The sequence below is a fragment of the Syngnathoides biaculeatus genome, chromosome 9, assembly GCF_019802595.1.
Source record: "Syngnathoides biaculeatus isolate LvHL_M chromosome 9, ASM1980259v1, whole genome shotgun sequence".
NCBI classification, from domain to species: domain Eukaryota; kingdom Metazoa; phylum Chordata; class Actinopteri; order Syngnathiformes; family Syngnathidae; genus Syngnathoides; species Syngnathoides biaculeatus.
Genome location: NC_084648.1, coordinates 4,367,415 through 4,390,253, shown reverse-complemented (window position 1 = coordinate 4,390,253; position 22,839 = coordinate 4,367,415). Strand labels below are relative to the sequence as shown.

The 22,839-nt window shown below is 40.1% G+C and overlaps 3 protein-coding genes across 3 annotated transcripts; 2 read left to right on the top strand and 1 right to left on the bottom strand.

The window, feature by feature from the left end:
• Window positions 1-1,708: 1,708 nt before the first annotated feature.
• syngr2b (synaptogyrin 2b) lies at window positions 1,709-13,777 on the top strand. The gene is made up of 4 exons (XM_061830572.1): window positions 1,709-1,977; window positions 8,590-8,827; window positions 11,140-11,276; window positions 11,994-13,777. Exons 1-4 carry the CDS (start codon window positions 1,885-1,887, stop codon window positions 12,261-12,263), a joined length of 738 nt encoding a protein of 245 aa, XP_061686556.1. The 5' UTR covers window positions 1,709-1,884; the 3' UTR covers window positions 12,264-13,777.
• A 140-nt stretch (window positions 13,778-13,917) lies between these two features.
• On the bottom strand, window positions 13,918-17,950 carry tk1 (thymidine kinase 1, soluble). The gene is given in 5 exon segments (XM_061830573.1): window positions 13,918-14,755; window positions 14,758-14,884; window positions 15,002-15,121; window positions 15,307-15,734; window positions 17,818-17,950. Coding segments are annotated over 4 exon segments (531 nt in total). The 5' UTR covers window positions 15,508-15,734; window positions 17,818-17,950; the 3' UTR covers window positions 13,918-14,672.
• afmid (arylformamidase) lies at window positions 17,824-22,729 on the top strand. The gene is made up of 10 exons (XM_061830571.1): window positions 17,824-18,059; window positions 18,792-18,896; window positions 18,965-19,013; window positions 19,459-19,544; window positions 19,707-19,779; window positions 19,866-19,963; window positions 20,034-20,112; window positions 21,253-21,388; window positions 21,460-21,564; window positions 21,820-22,729. The coding sequence occupies exons 1-10, from the start codon at window positions 17,834-17,836 to the stop codon at window positions 21,847-21,849; spliced, it is 987 nt and encodes a 328-aa protein (XP_061686555.1). The 5' UTR covers window positions 17,824-17,833; the 3' UTR covers window positions 21,850-22,729.
• Window positions 22,730-22,839: the final 110 nt, after the last annotated feature.

The following is a 22,839-nucleotide window of genomic DNA, read 5'->3' as shown; positions in this document are numbered from 1 at the left end:
TAATCCTGCACATCAAGTGATGACATACATAGATACAGTGTCTCTCAACATTTTGGACATCATGCAACCCTGACTCAATAATGCTTGGTAATTATGATAATTTTTTTAAGGGGAAGTCTGGTCGTTGAATTGACAATGTATCAGGTCATGCCATATGTACTGTACCTTGAAAAGAAATAGCAGTATCGGTTGATCGGGAAGACGGAGGAATATGTCCATACAGATTTGAACCTGTGGCTGTAAATAATGTAGAATTTTCGGATGGTTTTTTGGACGGAAATTACGGGGTCTGACTATTCGGAGACCGACGCGCGGGACACACCATACATCCATCCTATGGATTTTGGAGTGGGTTTACGCCAGCCAGCAGATCAATGGTCCACATGCAACCGATGCGTAGCCATGAACAATCCTCTGATGAATCTTTGCTGTCGGGAACTTGAGGAACTTGAATGAAAGAGATTTGCCGAGGACGTGGATTACATTTCCCTCCATAGCGAGTTTCATGGCATTGTCCTCTGGAAGCCTGCACCGAGGACAGCCCTCGTGGCAATGAAGGATGTGAAAAAGGCAGCTTTGGTAGAACCCATCAGTAAAAGGTAGGCCTTATATTGTGGTTCTCTTTGTGGCGGGGAGATCCATTCAAATATCGATCATTTCAATATCAAGTCAGTATCGATCTTGGCTTGATGCCAGTGTGACAGGATTGATACAGGAGACTCAGTTTTGCTCTTGTTTCTCCAAACAGGCGACAACCCGGTCGTCAGATTCGCTGTTTCTCGGGGGCCGGGGGTGGGGTGGGGGGGGGGGGTGGTCAGGCACCCGCTCTTCCTCTCCGTACTTTTGTCTCAATGTTGAGCCTTCACATGAGTCTGCCCACCCACCAGCACACACACAATGAACGCATCCGCAAAGATGTGGAGCAGAAGAATGGCAGCAAGCTAGAAGAACGCCGAGTGGCTATATTAACAGGCCAAAAATTACATTAAAAAAAAGAAGGCTGTAAGGTACGGCTGTAACGCCACAACTTTACATCAGCACATGAAAAATCATAAAAACAAAAATGCAAGAGAAAACACTGAAAGAAAACACCTATGTTTTTTTTCTTTGCCATTAACCGTTGTCCTAATTCCATCCTGAGTATTAACTGCTTGATTAAAAAATGTGACGAAAACACTTAAAAGTATGAAAATGAATTGCGATTTAGCAATTTGATGTTGCATCTAACTTATTTATTAAAAAGTATCGGTATCAGTCTCGCGATACTGGCCCTGTTTTTCCTTGGTACTGGATCATCCAAAAGTATCCAGTACCAGACACCATTACATTTTGTTATATGACTAGTCATCGGGGTGTATATTTTAACAGGGGGGGGGGCCACAAAAAACGTATTTACTTTATACTCATGTACTTCGGAGAGGCTTCCAGAGGCTGTACTTTTTTCACTTTGAGTCCTGCTGTTGAATAAGTACTCCTACTTTTGCATTCTTTCCATTTTATTTGTTTTCGATGACACTTTTCGTATTTGTACTTTTTCCGTAACTAGAAACACAAAAGCTAGGGTGAGTACTTTTCCTAACTCCAGTTGTTTTAAACTTTGACCGAATGTCCTGTTAATATGACAAACGTGGCCAATAAAGCTGATTGTGATCCTGATTTATGTATGACTAGTGCAGCGTGAAGCGAAAGGCCAGTCCCCGCCCCCTTGTGAATCCGCAGCTCGACTCGACATCTCGGCGTCAAATGAGGCAGCTCGGCGGAATGAGGAGGCGGTGTTTGCTCGTCACACCGAAAGACTCCGGAGTCTCCAAGTTCAACCGACTCTCGTAACTTCCACACATAGAGAGGGCGAGTCCGTTGGGCGAGGGATAAAAGGACGGAGACATGGAGGAGACCGGGGCCACCAGTGCGCACGGAGGCTTGGACGTTCCAAAGTTTGTCCGACGACCGCAAACCATTGTGCGGCTACTGAGCTGGGTGAGTACCTCTCGAATGTGGAAAACGGTACGCGAGGTCCTGAGCTTGACAAAAAGGCGGAGAATAGTGAGCGTGCTTTGGGAACAGGTGCACCCGCCTGCGGAGCCGTCACGGTCTCCTTTTTCTGACTTAGCTTAGCTTGCTTAGCTCGGACGTCTTACGAGGCGTCATGTTACACGCAGCTGTCGGTTGACAGCAACCTAAGGACGAAAGAAAAAAGGGGAAAAAAGTATGCAAATTAAAGTAAATGCTGCTATAACCGTGATTAGCGTTTACAGTACTACCTTCACTTTCAGCTGTATCAATTGGAACATTTGGTTAATAAACTGAGTTGTACATTGATTTAAGGAAAAGGTGGTCAAATTCCACAGTAGTAAGGTATTAGTACAGATACCTGAAAAAAAAAAAAAAAACCTGGGAAAAGTCGAAGTACTGACTTAGCTGTTGAACAAAGAATAAAGCGCATACTTTAAAAAATTCCTTTCTTTTCTTTGTCTTTGAATGCTTTTCATCATGTAACGCGGCCATGTGTATGAAATGCGCTATATAAAATTGCTTTTGCTTTCATGCTAAAGTCCAAAATTAAAAAGTCGGGTTGCAAGACGCATTCAGTGTTTTGCTATCAAAACATGTTTGCCCATGTATTGCCTATACAACAATAACTAAAATGGGAAATACTAGTAATGATTACAACTGAAAAAATACATATGATTTTTTTTTAGAACCAAAAGCTCGTTTTTTTTGGTTGGCACAAGACCAACAACAGAACATCAAACAATTTTCTTGAAATATGGCTATGGATGGGGAATATTTTTGCCTTTCCAATGCTGTTGCTATCATCGTTTTCTTGTTCACGTCGGAATCAGCGTCGCTGCGGTACCAGTTTCCTTGTACTCTTTTAAGATCTCAAGATTGCAACTACATTTCACTTAAATTCTCTAGTCACATCTATTTTTTTTTTACATAATTTCATTATCACCTGTAAGGCGTAATTAGCCAATTTCTTACAAAGAAATCGAAAGTAGAGATATTTATTGTTAAATGTGGGAAGAAAAAGTAAAATGAAGGAAATAAATCTTCAACTTCAAAGTATAGATACCTGGAAAATCTTTTCCAGTAAATCAAATCTACTCGTATCTGTACTTTGTTGTTTCCCACCACTGTTAAAAGAATAGAAATGTGTTTCCCAAACTATGAGCCAGGGACAAAGTTTATATTGAAAAAGCCCATGTGAACAGCACCAAACAAAAATGTCACAAAAAGTAGGGTACCACAGGATAGGATAGCAGTTTATTGTCAATTGTCTTACATACTGTATATGGAATACAAAGGGCTGAAATATGCTTTGTAAGGGACCACTGGTCACAAAAACAATACAAAACAACATAGTGTAAATCATAAAACAAAGACATGAAAGAAACATATATTCAAACATGCTCTTTGTAATATGATGCGGTTGTAGACGGACATCATGATAATCTCATCGGAATTTACTCACACATTTTACACTAGTTGATGTAATTTTTTGTAACTTTTTTATTCAAAGCCTCAATGGAGTCTAGCTGAGAGACTTGGGCTCTCATTGGGATAAATAGGTAGCTGAAAAAGCCATAAAAGCTTCATCAACCAAAAATGAGGACTGACATAAACTCAAAAAGTCTTTTTCATTCCTCCTCCCGTGATGGTGGTCAACATTGGTAGCACTCTTTTTAAGTGCATCGCTTTCATTTCCACTTTCATATGATGTGGTTTTGCTGTTTGGTGTTGTATTGCTTTTATCTCATTGTTCTTCATTTCTTGCAAGGGGTCCCTGAACTTATTTGCCATATCTTTTGCGGCATTGTTTAATTAGTTTGTCGGTTGAAGCTGAATGTGCATTAAGACATGAAAGGTGCAAATGAATTCATTGCAACAGGATCAATAAAGTTGTCGAACCTGAATCTAAATAATTTCACTAGTTTAGTTGAACAGGTGGACAAACAAGTTAATTTTATCATCTGTTATCAAATGGAAGAGCATTTAAATGTTCTGCCTGTCACTAAACGTTGCTAACTTATATTGATGGACACAGATGCATTTATCCATCCATCCATCCATTTTCTGAGGCGCTTATCCTCACAAGGGTCTGGGGAGTGCTAGAGCCAATCCCAGGTATCAACGGGCAGGAGGTGGTGTACACCCTGAACTGCTTGCCAGCCAATCGCAGGGCACATGGGGACAGACAGCAATCACACCTAGGGGTAATTCAGAGTCTCCAATTGGAGCTTATTTTTGTGTTGGGAAGAAACTGGCGCACCCGGAGAAAACCCAAGCAGGCACGGGGAGAACATGCAAAAACCACACATCACGGTCCTCAGAACTGAGAGGCCAACGCTCTAACCAGTTGTTGTTGTTAAATGCATGCTGTCTTTATCCTGACTGATGCAAGGAAGCAGGTTGGAGGATTAGACCACTTTTCATTTCAATGCTAACTATCCTTGGCTTGCTTTCTGTAGTGAATTTCACAGTCATGTGTCATGAAGTTAAAACTGTGACTCCACCATCGAAGTTGAGGACAGGATGTGCTTGGAGCTGAGTCTCCATGCATCCGTGCGTATGCCTGTGTCACTTGTAAAAGAGGAGCTTCTTGGCAGGTAAAGGGAGACCTCTGCCTGACTGAACCTCTTTTTCAGTTTGTATCATCTGTATCTCCAATACACACACATGCAGCATTTAACTGCAACCTTTCACAAATCTACCTAGACTAGGTTACATGATGAGGCGTCACTTTCATTTTGTTTTTCTATGAGTCATGAGCCTATGATACTGGAAGAATTGTTTTCAATGCCCGGACATCCCACAATGCACTAGTCACCACAACTACTTGTTCGGCGACCAAGATGCGAAATACTTAAAGAGATGCTTGTTCTTTAATTTACAAAAACGAGGGAATGTAATTGTATCTTAACATAAATTGAATTTTCAAACAATCGTTCCTTGTTTTAACCTAATATTGCCATGATTTAAAAGCAATGTGGAACTGCCAAATGCCCTGAATGACCTTTTATACCTTTACATAATTTATTGGAAGAAAATATTCATTATACTTGAAAGTAGAGTTTTTTTGTGACCCGAAATACATACTATTTCTAATTTCTGTTTATAGGTCAGAATGTAAGCACTTAATGGGGTCAGTTAAAGTTATTACATTTTACTATCAATTATTATATATTATTTGCATTGCGGGCAGCACAGTGGCTCAGCTGGAAAGCGTTGGCCTCACAGTTCTGAGGTCCCGGGTTCAATACCGGACCCGCCTGTGTGGAGTTTCGAAGTTCTCCCCGTGCCTGCATAGGTTTTCTCTGGGCACTCCGGTTTCCTTCCACATCCCAAAAACATCCAACATTAATTGGACACTTTAAATTGCCCCTAGGTGTGGTTGTGAGTGCGGCTGTTTGTCTCGATGTGTCCTACGATTGGCCGGCAATCAATTCAGGGTATACCCGGCCTCCTGCTCGTTGACAGCTGGGATAGGCTCCAGCACTCCCCGCGATCCTTGAGAGTATAAGCGGCAAAGAAAATGGATGGTTAAATGGATATTTGCATTGTTAATGTTTTGTAATACATACCCATCGATTTCAGCGAGCAGAAATTGGCTAAAAATTACATTTTATTGAGCAATCCCAAACTTTCCTAATGTAATACTTGTGAGTCATGAGCACACTGCAGTTACTCTTGAACGTGTAGCTACATTTTTGTTTACAAGCAGGATGAGGATTTATATATTTAGAACCCTGTTTGTTTGTGACGTTGACAACTGCTACCCAGCTGCTTTTAACAGCTTCACCAGAGACATTGAAAGGTGGTCACTACTATGGGTTAGTGCGATTAAAAAAAATTGTGTGTGTCTGTGCACGCAAACACCAAATGAATGTAGGGTTTAATTACCGGTTGTTAAGTCACAGCTGAAAATAGGTGTCAATAGACAACAACGGGGTAATGCTATATTAAAAATGTAGACAATATATTCTGAGTTATAATTATTGATTAAATTGCTGTCTAACTGCTTGATAATCACCTCAAAGTGGCAGTTATGGTATGTAATGGGGTTCTCGAGGTATGAAGAATTAGTTTTTTTAATCCTTGCACCCTCACCAATATAATTCTAACTGTAAATAATATCATTGTATTACTTAGTTCAATAGTTATTTTTCTTTCAATTTGGTTTTTGATTTTGGGGATATTATTTTGTCAATTCGTCATTATTTATTAAATTATCACCCACGTAGAGAACCTTTTCACACAACATTGTGAATAATTTTTACGATGGGTACCTTTTTGGAGGGCTTGAAAACCTTCCTCCAAAAATGTCTGGGTCCTCATTTCTTCTGAAATCCTATAATCATCTTTCTTACCCAGTTGATTGAAGACTACTGTGAGTTGTCCATGGGGGTAAATGTGAGTGTTAATAGTTATTCTATTCTCCATTGAAAGTCAGCTGAGGTTGGGTGATTCTCCAGTTACCTGTGGACCGAATGAGGACAAGCGGGATAAAAAATTGAATGGATAGAAAAGAAGACAACAGTGATAGATTCAACAGTCTTACATTGGTGTCCAGGAGAACTTGCTTCACTCGAGCAGCTGCGTATCGACATACGCTCTTAACTCAAATTTTGGTTCACAACACAAAGCAAAATAACGACCAAGCGATGGCTCAAAACTTTTTAAAAAATGGTAAATTTTGGTCTCTTAAGTGAAAGTACCACTGGACCTTCTTTTATAGCTGATATATAACCTGTAATATTTTTGAATTTCTATTACGATGGAATATCAGTCCCACCCTTTTTAAAATTCCACATATTTCCACCCCATAGCTCATTGTCTGGATCTTTTGTCTCTTCCTATCCACAAATCCAAAAGCCCCTCTCTGTCCTCTTCCCAGACCTCATTATGAACATTACAAGGGAATTAATGGTGTCTCTGAAGTCACAAGGCTGGCAGCACCAGTCAGAACTAGGACACATGGTTAAGTGGGTTAATAGTGTGGAGAGCATCAGACCACGGGATGGCCCATGGAAGCTCACAACAGTTAGTTGCCGCATTGTTTAGGTGCTGTGCTATCCCCTCTTCTGTGCTTGAGGACCTGTTTTCATGAAACTCAGGAGACTAGTCTGTAGTTAAAAAAAATGTCAACAACAACAACAACAAAAAAAGAACCCACCACTACTATAACTTCGAATGTAATTTACGCAAATGTGATACTTGCAGCCAATATACATATAGACATCCAGGTTTCAGTGCATACTTTTTTCAGTGAAGGAAAATAATATAGATGTCAATATATATCAACTGAATGTGCATTTTTGTTTTGCTTACATCAATTTGATTTGCAGAGGAACATGTTCGTCATATATTTAGTCAACTTGTCAAACAGTTTAGCAAAGTAAATAATCCCACATTACACATAGATATAGTGGAGAATGAATAACGTTTCATTTTGTAAATGTATGACGGCATCCAGAGGTTGTTAAAAAGTTTTACACTTTCATTATAATATGCCACCGCCACTTAGAGGTTACGAAAAAGATGTAACCTACACTTTCATTCCAATATGAGAGGAGTTCATATGACTGCATATATGTACGGTACAATCGTGGTCATAAGTTTACATATCTAGGCAGAAATTGTGAAATATTGTTTTTTTTTTAATATGACTGACTGAATAACCATGCTTAATTTCTTTATGGTTATGTTATCTTTAATAATGCTTTTCTGAAATGCTTGAAAGTTTAATTTGAATCCCATTAAAAAATATATAGTGTCCTTCATTTTGTTCATGTTTTCTTGAAAGAATTCTATACATCCTACAAAATCTACCTGGGGAATCAAACATATTTTCTCATTTACCACATTTAAATATGACTGAATTTCTAAATATTGTTGTGTATCTTCAAATAAAATCCTGAGGCGGTACGGTGGGTCATCTAGAAAGTGCGGCCTCACAGTTCTGAGGTCCCAGGATCAAGGCTGGACCTGCCTGTGTGGAGTTTGCATGTTCTCCCCGTGCCTGCGTGGGTTTTCTCCGGGGACTGCGGTTTCCTCCCACATGCCAAAAACATCCAACATTAATTGGACACTCTAAATTGCCCGTAGGTGTGCAGCTCTTTGTCTCCATGTGCCCTGCGATTGGCTGGCAACCAGTTCAGGGTGTACCCCGCCTCCTGCCCGTTGACAGCTGAGATAGGCTCCAGCACTCCCGCGAACCTCATGAGGATAAGCGGCTAAGAAAATGGATGGATGGATGGATGGATGGAATAAAATCCTGAACAACAGAATATTTGACAAAAATAACAAAATACTGATAATGCTTCATATTTTCATCATTTGAGTAGAAGCAAAGGAATGCATTGTAAAAATGCATTATACATAGCGTTTTCCAGGAATTTGAGGTCAAATTTAAGGGTACGTATTATACATGGGTGTGCATTATCCATGACAAACTACAGTAGTCAATGGGTAAACATAACAAATATTATTATGTGGTGATTAACAGGGTTTTGTTGTTTGGTTGAAAAGAAAAAAAATCTGTTCAATGTATTTTCAAACTTGTCCTTTTTGCTCGTCTCCCTGTAGCTTTTTGCCATTGTGGTTTTCGGTTGCATCACCACAGAGGGATACATCAATCCTGTCCACAGTCCTGAGCCAAAGTGCATCTTCAACCAAAATGACTCAGCATGTCACTACGCTGTCACCATCGGCGTGATTGCTTTCCTCGCCTGCGTGTGCTTCCTCCTTTTGGATGTTTACATGCCTTTTATGAGTAATGCGAAGCAAAGGAGATACGCTGTGATGGCAGACCTTGGATTCTCTGGTGAGAACTTTTACATTTTTTTTAAATTTTGAATGTTATAATGACTTTGATTGTAAAAAAAAGAAAAAAATCTTTGTTGCAATTGATTTGATGTCAAATTGGTTGCTCACATTAATTAATCAACAAAAATGTGTACATTAATTGAACTGTATTTGCTTTTTTTTTTGCCACACCTACTGTAATCACACCATGCACACAGGATGATGTCTCTTCTTTATTAATGTTGTTTTATAACTGATAAACATTTCCCTCTCAGATTGCACATTTATACCAATACTTAACCTAATATACACCCTGGTTAATTCCCAAGGTGTGGTGTAAATCAAAATATTCTATGCTCAAAATAAATTCATTCACCTTCATATGATGTATTTTATTTGTAGGTGACGCAACACCATTTCATGTTTGTAAGGTAGTCAAGGTATAATAAAGGTTGCGAGGCCGTTATATAGATGGTACACTCATGTAATTAGAAGAGGATTGTGCCTGATTTTTGTTCTGAGAAATCACCAAATTTTATGTTCTGCAATATGTATTGACAAGCCTGTACTATTCATATTGTTACACAGCTAAACTACTATCCATTGGCGTAAAGTGTATACCGTGTGTATATATATGTATATATATAAGTGGAGAAGCTGTAGACTGTTGGCCTCACAGTTCTGAGGACGGGGGTTCAAATCCCAGCCCCGCCTTTGTGAAGTTTGAATGCTCTCCCCCTGCCTGTGTGGGTTTTCTCCAGGCACTGCAGTTTCCTCCCACATCCCAAAAAGTTGCGTTCATTGGAGACTGAGTGTATGTGTGTGTGTGTGTGTGTGTGTGTGTATATACACACACACACACACACACACTCATACAGATACTTTTTGGTTCACAATTACAGCAGCAGACAGAAGTTTACATTAAAACATTTAGTTTTTTTTGTCTCACTGGCTGAAGTCAAAGCAGAGTAAATCTTGCCTGTTTCAGGTCAGTCAGGATCCCCAAACTTAATTTCATTCATTCATTTATTTTCTGAGCCACATACGCTCACAAGGGTGGAGGAGTGCTGGAGCCGATCCCATTTGTCATCGGTCAGGAGGCGGGGTACACCCTGAACTGGTTGCCAGCCAATCGCAAGGCACATGGAGAGACAGTTTTAGGGATGTGGGAGGAAACCGGAGTGCCTGGAGAAAACCCACACAGGCATGGGGAGAACATGCAAACTCCACAAAGGCAGGGCCGGGATTTGAACCTGGGTCCTCAAAACTGTGAGGCCCACGCTAACCATTTGCTCCACCATGCTGCCCCCAAATTATTTAATTTTGTTAAATGCCACAATAATGAGGGATAATTTCATAGAGAATTTTAATTTTAATTATTAGGAGATGTTGGAAGCTGCCAGTGATCATTTGTTTTTGTTGATTTAGCACTGCCCCACGACTCCCTTGACATGCTGTCTCATACAAAAAGCTTTAGTGTTCCACAATCCGAGACAAACCACTCACTGTTGTCCTTGCATCACATAACGTATTATTCATTGTTGTAATCAGCAGCGGATGATGAGTACGCATGGTAGAGGGCGAAGATGACCTCCTTTAAATTCATCAGTTGGACATGACTGTCTATCTGTTAGATATTCTTTACGGAAACAAAGTTGTCGTACTGTGAACCTTTATAGTCATTTTAAGTAATAACATCATGGAAGACATCTTCCACTGTTTTTAGATTGGCTTCGCTGCTTGCCTAAGCACGATCAGAAGCTTGGACCTAATTAGTTTTAAGATTAAGTAGACAAAAAGAGAGAGAGAGAGTGTGAGTATATTGGTAGAAGGGTGCTGAGTGAGGATTGAGCTGCCAGAGCGAGAGGAAGATCAAAGAGAAGGTTGATGGATGTTGTGAGGGAAGACATGAGGGCAGTTGGTATTGGAGAGGAAGATGCAGGAGATGGGCGCACAGGGAAACAAAACAAGCTGAAAGGAAAAGAAGGAATTTTCTTTACCAATTTTAAATCATGGACTGTTTTTCTTTTGCGGTTATGTAATGTGGTTGTGTTTTTTGTCGTGCATCATCTTTGCTGTACATCATGCAGCACATTTGCCCCTGGGCCATCATACATTTGTGCTCTACTGAGCATAGATTTTCTAGAGAGGGGAAAGGAGGAATCTGTGCTGGTTTAATGTTACGTGTATGTTTTCCTGTGGTTTTTTTTTTAATAAAAATTTCTTTCCCAATATCATGAAACCCTAATGCCTTTACAGATCAGTGATTTCGAGGTGGAATGTTTGATTTTGTCATGAAGTGACTGCATATGTGTGTGTATTTTTTATTAGGGGCATGGACCTTTCTGTGGTTTGTTTGCTTCTGCCTGTTGACCAGTCAATGGGGTCGCACACATGACGTCAGTGCAATCCCCCAAGATGCAGCACGTGCAACGGTGGCCTTTTCATTCTTCTCCATTGCTACCTGGGTAAGGTTGCTATTTTTTGTTATTGATGTCAGAAACAGTGAGTCTTTTGGCATATCGTTACCATGAAATTAACAAACCCAGTATGTCCAAACATCGTCTGTTCTATATTTTGTCACAAATCAATACTATTGGTCAGTCCCTAGATTGTCTCTTATTGTAACACATTAGCCAATACCGTAATTCATTTCTGGGCTGGAACATGCAGTAGCCCTTTTATTCGAGATTGTGTTGTTTTGATTTCAAAGTTGTAATTTTCACTACAAATCAACACAATATCAGACATAACTCTTATTCCCTAGGCAGAGGAATTGGAATTGCCGCAATCACAGATTTGTCCTAAGCAGGGCATTTCATTTCACTAAAGGAAAGGAAAACAAGTCAAAGTTGTTTTTCTTTTGAGAAAACAATCAATGTAAGTGGGATACTCCTTGCCTGTTGCCTTTCCGAGGTGTGGCAGATAATCATATTTTGATGTTGAGTAGCTAGTCTGAGCATTTGTTTTTACCTGAAATAGGCGAAATAAAAACGTTTTTTTTCAATTGTAGGTGAATAGCTAGTTATTTTAATAGGCAACTGTTGTGTGAAATAGATTGAAGACTTATAACAGGAGAGGCAATTGAGATGACAAAGCAGAGTCAACCTCATCCGAAAGCATTACAAACACAAACGGACGATGATTTTAAATGTATGAACTAATGATTTGATTTGATCATGCAGGGAATCCTAACCTTCTTCGCCTTGGGTCGTTTCCGTGACGGCGTCACCATCCCAACCTCTACTGAGCAGCCTGCCGACAAGCGCAGCCCCTATCCACCGACCTACGCCCCCACCTCCTACGACCCCACACCATACACTCCCACCTCCTACGACCCCACGCCATACACCCCCACCACCTATAGCGGCTATCCTACCATACCGGACTTGAGCCAGCAGCCTGCCTTCACTCCAAACCTGCAGCCGACCCCTGGCTACCTGCCGCCTAATTAATAACGCCGAGGGCACCGGTACGGCCACAGGCAGCTGCTCCTGGCTGTGAGCAGATCCAGCACGTCAGCCACGGAGCCTGGTTGCCATTGATCTTACGGCTTATCTTGGGATTTAACACTTCTGGAATTGTGAAAGCTGCAAAGTGAAAGAACTGCATGCAAGGTAATAGAAGAGGGGGACTGGAGATTACAGGATGGTTGTCTGTGGTCTGTGATCAGATCTTGACAGCAGACTGAGCGCTGACATTAGATATGTCTTTGGATCAGCTGATCCATGTGCCAAGACATAATACTTACCTCAAACAGGCTGATAGGAAAATAGATTGTACACAGGATGTTTGAGAAATTGTGACGCTGCTAATTACAGTTTCTCTGGCATTTGTACAGATTTCTTGGTGAAAATGTTGCAACTCAATTGCTGTGAACCCTAACTTATTGTCACCTTCAATTAATTGAATTATCTTTATTGGCCATAAACAACAGACCAGGTATGAAGTAAAAGTTGTTGTGGCAATAGTGGTGATTCCACTATTGTTTCTTCCGGTTATTGTTTTGTGTTGAGATTGTGTAGTTAAATTCATTTTGTCAAAATCATTTTGGAGGAAATTTATGGACCTTTTTATACAGCTCAGCATATCTTCACCAGAAAAAAATTATTAAACAGTGATGTAATCACATTCAGGTATATTAAGATAATGAAGGTGGGTTGGAGTTCTGATAACAATGCACACGTTGAACACAAATAAGAGGAGTCCTTTTTGGAGCATAAGAACATTTTTTCTTCTTCCTGTGAACTCATTGTGACAGACTCCTGAACACTCGACGAGGTTGTACTAGGAGCCTTCTCAGTGTGGGCTAACCGCCGCGCACATTTGGATTTGTGCCTCTCGCTAATTGACTGTTCCTTTTTGCAACATCTCGACTTCTACTTGGGTCTGTTTAGCTCTTTGATAAACCTGGAGTTAAATCTCATTGATATTGTTGCATTATCTCTGACAAAGAAATGAAATCTTAATAATCATGAAAACATTGCTTTGTGCTTTGAGCAATTTTACACATTGTAGAAAATATAGCCGCACCCGCCATTGGACTTCAAGTTGATTTTTTTTTTTTTTTTTTTTTTTGGGGGGGGGGGTTGAATATTGGTTCCATGAAATTATCAGGCCTCGGCAGCTGTGTGACAGATCGATTCGCTTTGTGTAGCTTTTGTATGCTTGTATGTACTGGATGTTGATTTTTTTGGAGTTCTTTTTAGCCAAAAAGCATTTCATCAATTATTTCTAACCTGCCATATTTTTAGTTGGTGTGAATTTTATGTGTTCAATGTGTATCTTACTGGAAATTATGTTAAAAGACTGTGACAAATATATGTAAATGAATGGAAAAAAAATGTTTAACCATTTGATAGATCTGAAATGGTTCCTTTTCCTCTGACACTGACTTGGACCTTGTTGAGAAAAAAATGATTAATGAAAATTTGTGAACATGCCAAACTAGCATTAAAAAAATCATCTATGCTCTTGTGCTTTCCAGCTAAGAGACATGCATACCCTCCTAACAAGTCCTTCTGACTACAAATGTGCCTATTGGATGAACTATGTAATTATGCGTACATGTACTGTATATCTGTGACAACAGAGATTTGCCCTTTACAAGTGTTTGAGTTGCTTTACTACACTGCAAGTTGTAGAGCCAGTGCTTTTTTAGCTCACTGCAGAGCTGTGAGGGCTCACAGGATTTGAAGCACATTATTTTGGGGTACTTGGACAAGACAGGGCAGTAAATGACCGTATGTACTTTACCACAGACCAAATGTTAAAAGCCGATTCTGAATTAACTCTTAAGAGGAAGGGAGGCGGATTTGAAACATACACAAAAGATAAACCACCATCATTACCATATTATGTACCTGTAAATTTTCAGCAATTCTTGAACAATGAAAGTCAAAAAAATTTTTCTAAATTTTAAACCCATGTTACTATTTTGGTAAAATGTGTTTCATGTTGATGAACAACTTCAGTACTAGTGGCTCTAAGAGGTTACTCTATGTATTAGTAACATCCATTAACCACTAAAACGAACAAAAACACAACTTTGCAAGGTAAAACTAAACTTTAAAAAAAAAGTTGTGCAAACCCACCTCCCAAATGTAAAAAAAACAGCCTTACGCTTCCTCAATAACTTAGTCGAATAAAAACTGAAATATACAAATATGTGCTTATCCGAGTGACCACATTGATGTATTTAAATGCATAACCACCACTGTAAAAGTAATCCTGTAGTATTTTCACAATGGAAACAAAATAAATTCCCTATGTCAGCATTTAGGAGGGTGCGAGTTCATTAGTTCCATTGGAATTAATGTAAAAATGAATGAGACTTCGGTTTACACACACACACACACAACAGCTCAATTGTGGGCCTCCATACTTGAGCAATCGTTTGAGAGGTGGAGGGAACAGAAAGGTTTCCTGGGAATTCCAGAGTCCACCATTTTCCATTGAGTGCATGTTGAGTCTGGTCCCTGAGGAGAGGTTGGTTTTCTTTGGTCGCTATCACACCGCCATAATAACACTTTGGACAAACTGCTTGATATTTATCCGGTCCACTGATCAATTCCACCTATGTACAAGAGGAAATGCGAAGGTTGATACAAAATAAATCAATGGAAAAAACTCATTTGTCATCAATGTTTTCAAAGGTGTTACTGTTAACTTATTTTCCAATGTGTCTCCTCACCACCTTCTCCACTCCAATCTTCTTTGTATAGGCGACTTCTTTGTAACACTGCATGCTGACGGTGTGAAGCTTCACCACGTTTCCCACAAGAGAGACAAGATTCAGAATGGTTCCGAAGGGCTACAAAAATGCACAAGAGCTTAAAAAAAATGCAAGGTATAAACGCTGGAAACGAGAGATTTCTTTGTGAGGGACAATGAGAGGATTGAAAAACATTTTTCTCCCGCTTGACAGTTTAATGCGTCAAAACACATTCTTGCTCTGTCAATACACAATGATGTTCATTTGTTAGAAAGTAGGGTCACCTTTCTCTGGAAGGTCCCGTCCAAGGCAGCGACAATAACAGTCTTGCCCAAATTGGCCATCTCCTCACAATACGCCAGTGTCTGGAAACTGCAGTGATACAACGAGGCACATGAGTTTATTAGTCGACAACCATACCAGTCATTGGACAGATTCTGTAAAGTTGACTCACGTTCAGAGCATATTACACTCCACTGCGCCATTATAGTCCAATTGTATTCAAACTAGCCCACCAAACATTCAAGTAATATAATGCTCCAATTACATTACTCTTCTTTTACTATCTACTATTAGTCCTTGTTCGTGCAAGGAAAGTAGAGGGGGGAAAACATGCACACTTACAAACTGTCCTTTGTCAATTGCAACGACAGGCTAGCAGTGCCAGTGACTGCACATCTCACAGTTTGCGGGTACAGCCTTCATTGTGCATCTAAGGGACAAACAGCAAGGTGAAGTTAATTATTTTGTATGATGTAAACACTCCTCAAACATGTTGATTTAAAATCAGCGGTCAAACTCGAATTCAGTGAAATCCCGCTATATCATGGTTCATCTTTGAGGCCTCATTATATGGCAGATTTGCAAGGAAGCAAGCTTGGGCAAGTCCAAATTTCGAGTTGCATGACTTCAGTGGAGAACCATTCTATGCCGCAACATAGAGGGCAGCACTGAGCTCAAATGGATGTAGTAGGAGCGGAATTAAGAGCAACAAAAAGAGGTAGAGAAGATCCCCAATGAAGCTGAAGGGATATTTGTTGGTTTCTTAGAGAGAATATCCTAGTTCTCTTGTCTGCTTTGCCTGAGTGTGTAAAAAGAGCAATTGTTTTTAAGATTTTTCATTGCAATAACATCCATGCTAATTTGCATTTGCGCACCTATGGCATTTCACATTACATACAGTAAGGATGACAACAAAAGCGGTCATAAAAAACAAAACAGCCTAGAAACATTTAAAACAAATAGAATAATAAAAGTACAACTAAACACTCTAATAAGACAAAGTATCTATTCAGGAATCAGCTGCATTTGTGTTGTGTTTATTGTATTCTTCAGGTCATATACCTTTAGTGGTACTGTACTTGGCATTAAAATGAAGAAATCGAATAAAGAAGAACAGTCTAATATTTTCTTCACGACTGTATAAATATCGCTTTTTTTCAAAAATATTTTACTATATGTAGCACATATTTTTTTAACATCCATTCATGTCGTTCAATAAAAAGAATATGTGCTGTCGCACAATGTTTGGCCCTACAAACAACACGGTCGCAGTTTTTTTTTTTTTTTTTTTTTTTTTAATGGCAGCAAGTTGTGCAGGTGCCAATCGCCTGATATATGCATATGCGTATCCGATTTTATTTTTATTTTTTGTAATTGTCCACTTTAGTCATTTCTGGTTGAGTCGTTCAGTGTGTCAAAACGGTAGTTTAAGAAATTATATGCTCCGGGGAATTTTTTTTGTTGTTGTATGAAAGTATACAATGTTTAATGTTCGCTAAGCATCTATTTGACAGTGGGAGTGATCACACAACGTGGCGCATGCACGCACATTGTGCCTCTTCTTTGGGTAGCTGTACATCTGAGTCTACTTCTAGTTTCCTCAAAGCTATGTTCCACCGTCGTCTCTCATTTTTTGACAGTTACAATGTGTTTCATTCAAATTTATATGGTCTCTCTATATTAGATTTTTTCCCCATCTCCTTCAGGTAGTTCTGGAACATATCCCCACGATAAACGCGGGTTCAATCATGCATATACATGTAGTGCAGTAGCAATAAAACACACAAAAAGCCACTAGATATCAGCTTTGGCCCGGTGTCATAGAGGAAAATTGCAGTAAACAGTACACTACAAACCAATGAACTGATGTTGCCAATACAGTACAAACAACTGTTTTGAATGGTGGCCGACAGTGGTAAAAACGCTGCAAGAGCCCAAATGTTACAAACGAGGGATTGACGCAAAAACGAAGAAAAAAAAAAAAACAAGCGTAGACGAAAAAACCTGCAAAAGATATTTTTTTTTTACATCAAATATTGTACTTTAATGCATTCAATTATTGTGGAAAACAGTTTGATCTCATTATGAACTCTAAAATTAAATTAAATAAAATGAACATCTCTTCATTGTGAGATGTACTGAACATTTGGTTATTTTGTCCCCCCCCCAAAAAAATAAAAATAAAAAAAACATAAATCCAGTGCGATCTGTTACCGAAAGTTATCAGCGGATGCAAACAAAACCGAAGGCATGTGGTTACGATTCAGAGTCATGGGAGTCAAGGATCGAAAGTCCATAAGTCCGAAAGAGTTCTCAATCGCCACTGCTGTTGGTCATCAATCAAAAGTTTTCGACAGGCTCCTCCAAGAGAAAGAGAATGTTATCCTGGACTGCCATGACTAAAGACGTAAGACTTCATACTTTATGTAACTGTGTTATTATATTTGGACAAAGAGAAAGATGAGTGTCAATTTGTTAAGTTGGGATAATATAGTACTATACACGATTAATACCTGAGCAAAATAGCCGATGCCTCTACCGTACCAGAGGGTGGCGCTGTGTTCCCTGTTTAGTGTATTAGTCGGCGTAGTGCTGCTTCATGGCGGTCCGGCTTGGTTCGCCTCGGCAGCACACGGACTGACCCACCGTCACGTATGTAAGCAGGAGCTCGAGAGGCAGTATTCGCCCAGCTGCTGGTCACACAGGATGGCGGCGGACGACGTGATCAAGGCCCACGTCAAGGCTTTAAAGGAAGGTCGGTCGCTTATTCGAGTCGTTCCACTTAACCGCACACAGGAAACCTGATAAGACGAGCGGAACATTGCCATTCTTTTTAAAATTATGGCAAATATTGTGCCTGTCAGTCATCATCATAATAAAAGACACGATTTGTACGACTGGGACATGGTTCTGACCAAATTCGTTTTACCATGCGGTCAAGAGTGGCAGGTGGCCATAATCCTGAAATACTGCGATCCACTATAATTCACCCTGATTTAAATCACATTTAAGTATATGGAAAATAATATATACATTTATATAAAGTACATTTATGAAAATCTTTCTGTGGTACAAAAATAATATGAGGGCTGTTGGGCTTTGTAATGTTAGATTTCATGATGAATCTAAAACGCACTGTGTAACCTTTATTGACCTGTAAACTTTTGAATGCATGTGTCCTAACTGTTCAATGTTTCTTTTTGCACAACTTTCTGTTTTCTCTTTTGAGTTGCCATGTTGCATAATTGATGTTGGTGATTGATCCGTGAATCAAAATCAACTTCTGTACCTTTCTGTGACGCTTCCAGTCTCTGTATTACTGTTGTAACCTGCCATTTGTGACACTCGCACATCCGTGGCGACTCCCCTCCGATATCTTCCCATTTAAAACCTGGCAATGGCGTGGTGCTGTGGATCGTAGTCCATGATTAAATATTCCACAATATAATTGAATGAAATCTATCTGTCGTTGTGTCTTCCCATGCAGGTACAGACCGCGCTCGCCTTCTGGCTCAACCTCTGCTCAATGTGCCCTACGGAGATGGGGAAGGCGAAAGACTGGATGCCTACATCCCCTCTACCAATTCTCTCGGTGTGTAGCAGTCATGACTTGCTAGCGCAGCTTCCGATGAGTGTCGATTACGCTCTCCTGTTTTTCAGACGTACCTCTTGTCATTTACCTCCACGGAGGATACTGGCAGTTTCTCAGGTAGGATGTTTTTGCCCATCAGAATCCCATTGCAAGTTTGTGTTTTGGTTTGTTTTTGGACCACACAGTGGACGAGTCCTTAGAGTGTCTGCCTTGCAGTTGAAGGTTGTGGGTTCGAAACTCAGCTCAGGCACTCATGTGTGAAGTATGCATGTTCTCTAGGTGCTTGTGTTGTTTTTATTTTGCACGTACTCTGCAAAGACTTAACATAAGACTCTTAAATTGTCCACAGGTGTGAATGCGAGTATGAATGGTTGTTTGTCTATACGTGCCCTGTAATTGGCTGGCACCCAGGCCAGGGTTTGGGGCTCTCACCCAAATTTAGGTGGGATTTGCTGCAGCTCAGCTCCAACCCTTATTATGCACTATGTAAAAACAGATCTATTGGTTTTTTTTTTTCGTTGTTGTTCAGTTTTTCTATGCTGATGCATTTTTGCCCGTGCAGTAAAGAGGAGTCAGGATTCATGGCAGTCCCCCTCGTGGATAAAGGTGTGGTCGTGGTGGCAGTTGGCTACGACATCGCCCCCAGAGGTAGAGTCTATTCCTGATGGTTATTCAGGGCTGGATTTTTAAGTGAAACAACTTCTGCTTCCAAGTGACAATTCTGACATGCGTAATGGCACATCTGAGATGGCCGCGATGTAAATCTAGAAGCAGAATTGTGTGTGAGGGTGTCTCTTCTCTTCTCTTTAGGTAATATGGACCTGATGGTCTCTCAAGTGCGCAGGAGCATCGTGTCTGTCGTCCAGCAGTATTCTCACATCAGGTAGTCTTGGCGCTCACGGCCTCCTCTCAGCTATCCTCGGAAATACGATGTGATACATTTGGGTCACATGATCTTCCTCTTTCTAGTGGACTGTACCTGTGCGGCCACTCTGCCGGCGCTCACCTTGCTGCAATGATCCTGTCCACTGACTGGTCGCAGTATAGCATCGTGCCTCAAATCAAAGGTGAGTTTGTGCTGAGTGTCTGTCTGTGAAATAAAGAATAAAATGTAACAACTTGTTGATTATTCTTTAGGCGCTCTTCTCCTCAGTGGTATCTATGACCTCTTACCCATCCTGTCTACCTATGTCAACGAGCCTTTGAAGATGACAGAGTGAGTACAGTACGTAGTCGGACGCCTGCTACTCAGAGAGCCACTTGGGTCTCGGCTTAGTCTTAAAAGATTATTGTGAGCGCTCTGTATTTTGGCTGATTGTTCATTTCATTTTTTTGGCTTTGTGTTTGCGACGAATGCTCCATTTTTATTTGTTAGCATACCACACCATGTATCAAACATGGCAAAGGAAGTTCCTATATGGCATGTATGGCTGCTGATGTACTTTTGGTATGGCATCATCGGTGTCTATTCATGAATCAACTGTGGGAGAAATGCAGTTTGACTATGAACTACTGTAATTCCCGGCCTACATAGCACACTTGGTTACAAGCCTCACCGAGTACATTTGTAAAGGAAATACCATTTGCTGTAGCTGTGTAAAAGCCACAATTGCCAACATTGAAATCCACATTGAAACACGAGATATTTACAAAGAAAGATGGTACACAGAAAGAGTTTAACGCTAGTGCTAATGCTAGTGTCGCGCTAAATCTAGCGTTAATGGTTACAGGGCCGGTTAAAATAAAACTTACCTCTAAATATCACTGAGACACGCCTGAAATACAGCAGCAACACGCTAGCACAGTGCTAACAGGCCCAGACTGGTAAAAGTCACTTCCTCGGCACAGATATTCCACCGGTCTCATTCTTACCTTTTCCGCTCGAGTGCCCCCTTGTGGCCGTTAGATGCATAAATTAGCCGCATCACCGCATAAACCGCAGGGTTGAAAGCGTGTGGAAAAAAATTGCGGCTCGTAGGCTGGGAATTACGGTAATACAGTATGTGTCGTCAATCATCACACACAATTTGGTGTGTGAATGGTTGGTATTTCTACATCAGTCATCAGGGTACTGTTGCACACCAGTGTGTTGTAGTGGCTAAGACTGTACATGTTTGCTATCTATTTGTTTAGTGGTAGAAACTCAATTACAGAATTCAATTTATTTTATACTCAATTTACTTTCATGCTGCAGCTTTAGTAGTGCACTAGTCTTGGACTCAGTTTAAATACCGGCTAGAACAGCCACTGAGGATCTTTCCCAGGTGAAGAATCCTCTCCACTGCTGTTCCAGTGTGTGTGAGAGAGATGAATTAGTTTTTTTTTGTTGCTTTTTTGTTGTTGTTTTGTTTGACAGGGAAGTGGCCATAAGAAACAGCCCCAGCAAACTGATCCCTCAGCTCAAGCGCTCCTCCACCGGCTGCCAAATTGTTGTGGCTGTCGCTGAGAACGACTCGCCGGAGTTTCGCAAACAGTCAGAGGATTACTACAATGTCGGTAGCCCGTCGTTCATTGTTCACGTCTGATTTTTGCTTTTTATGAAGACTGATGTTGTCCCTTAAAGACTCTGAAGGCAACTGGGCTCAATGTGACCTTGGAGGATGTGGCGAACACAGACCACTTCAGTATTGTAGAGCAGCTGATTGATGGGGATTATCACCTTACAAAGGTAGTACAACTTTCAGAATAACAAGTAATAGTTCCATAAAGTTGTAATAACAATGACTAATTTCTGTTTTCAAATTCAGTACCATTCTGTGTATATGACCATAGCGTCTTTGGAGGCATCATTTAAATGTAAAAATTGTATTTAAAAACTCTTTTAATTTCCCTTTAGTCAACCCAGTGGAGAGCTAGGTAGCACATTTTCAGGAGGATGCAAAAAGAAAATGTCTTCCAAATTGAATGATGTATCCACCTGCAGCTCCTGTTGAAGGTGATGGGGAAGAGCTGAGGTGGAAGCGTCATCAACATCTCATCTCTGAGGAGACCTGTCATGCACCCATCCTCTGTGATGAAGACGATAATTTAGTCCCAGCATCAAGTTCATCATCACTGTAGTTACTGCTTTTTGTGGGTTGAAGTTGCATTACAATATTGTTTACCGTGGGAGAACCTGGGAAAATACAATTGGTTCATCGTTATTTGTAAGCTGAGACTTTTTTTTTTTTTAATTGTGCTCAGAACACAGTTCATAGTTTTGGTTGACATTCAAATTTTGTGTTTGCGACACCACTTGAGAGTTTTAACACGGGCCCTAAAATGCCTGTAGTTTTGACGTTATTTGTCTACATTACCGTCCTTTGTTACTTATCACTAATATACGTTGAGTCACAATATGTTGGCAATATACAGGTACTTCTCAATAAATTTGTAGTGACAAAAGCTTTAGTTGTTGGTTCAAATCAAAATGAGAAATTCAAATTACAGCTGCACACACTGAAGTATTTCTTTTTTTTTTTGTGTGCGTGTATAGTTTTGAAAATTCAAAAGTAACCATCTCTAGAAACTAAAATATTACGTCACCAACACAAAATAATGCAAAGGATTTTTAATGGAGAATTAGGAATGCATTTGCCGTCTGAAAATGATCTCGAGTATTTAATGAATCTATTTCAAATGTTTTAAGGTGCACCTGTACGCAGTCATAGTTGGTTTGAGGCAAAAAAACAAACACACTGAATGTAGCATTCAGGTTTCACCTCTGCAGAGCTGAGTCAGGGATTGTTAACTTTTAAATGTTGATATCTTCATAATTAGTTGATTACGGGTTGATGTATAAAATGTTTGTTTTTAAGTGCAAGTCTAAGAATAGTCGCACCTTTTAGTATTTACATTGGCCTGTGATTGTAGAAATAAAAACAATCTTTATTCAAATGGATGTGTCTATGCGTTTTTCTGGTTAGGATACTTAATGCTGTACTTTTTTTAAATTCATTTTACA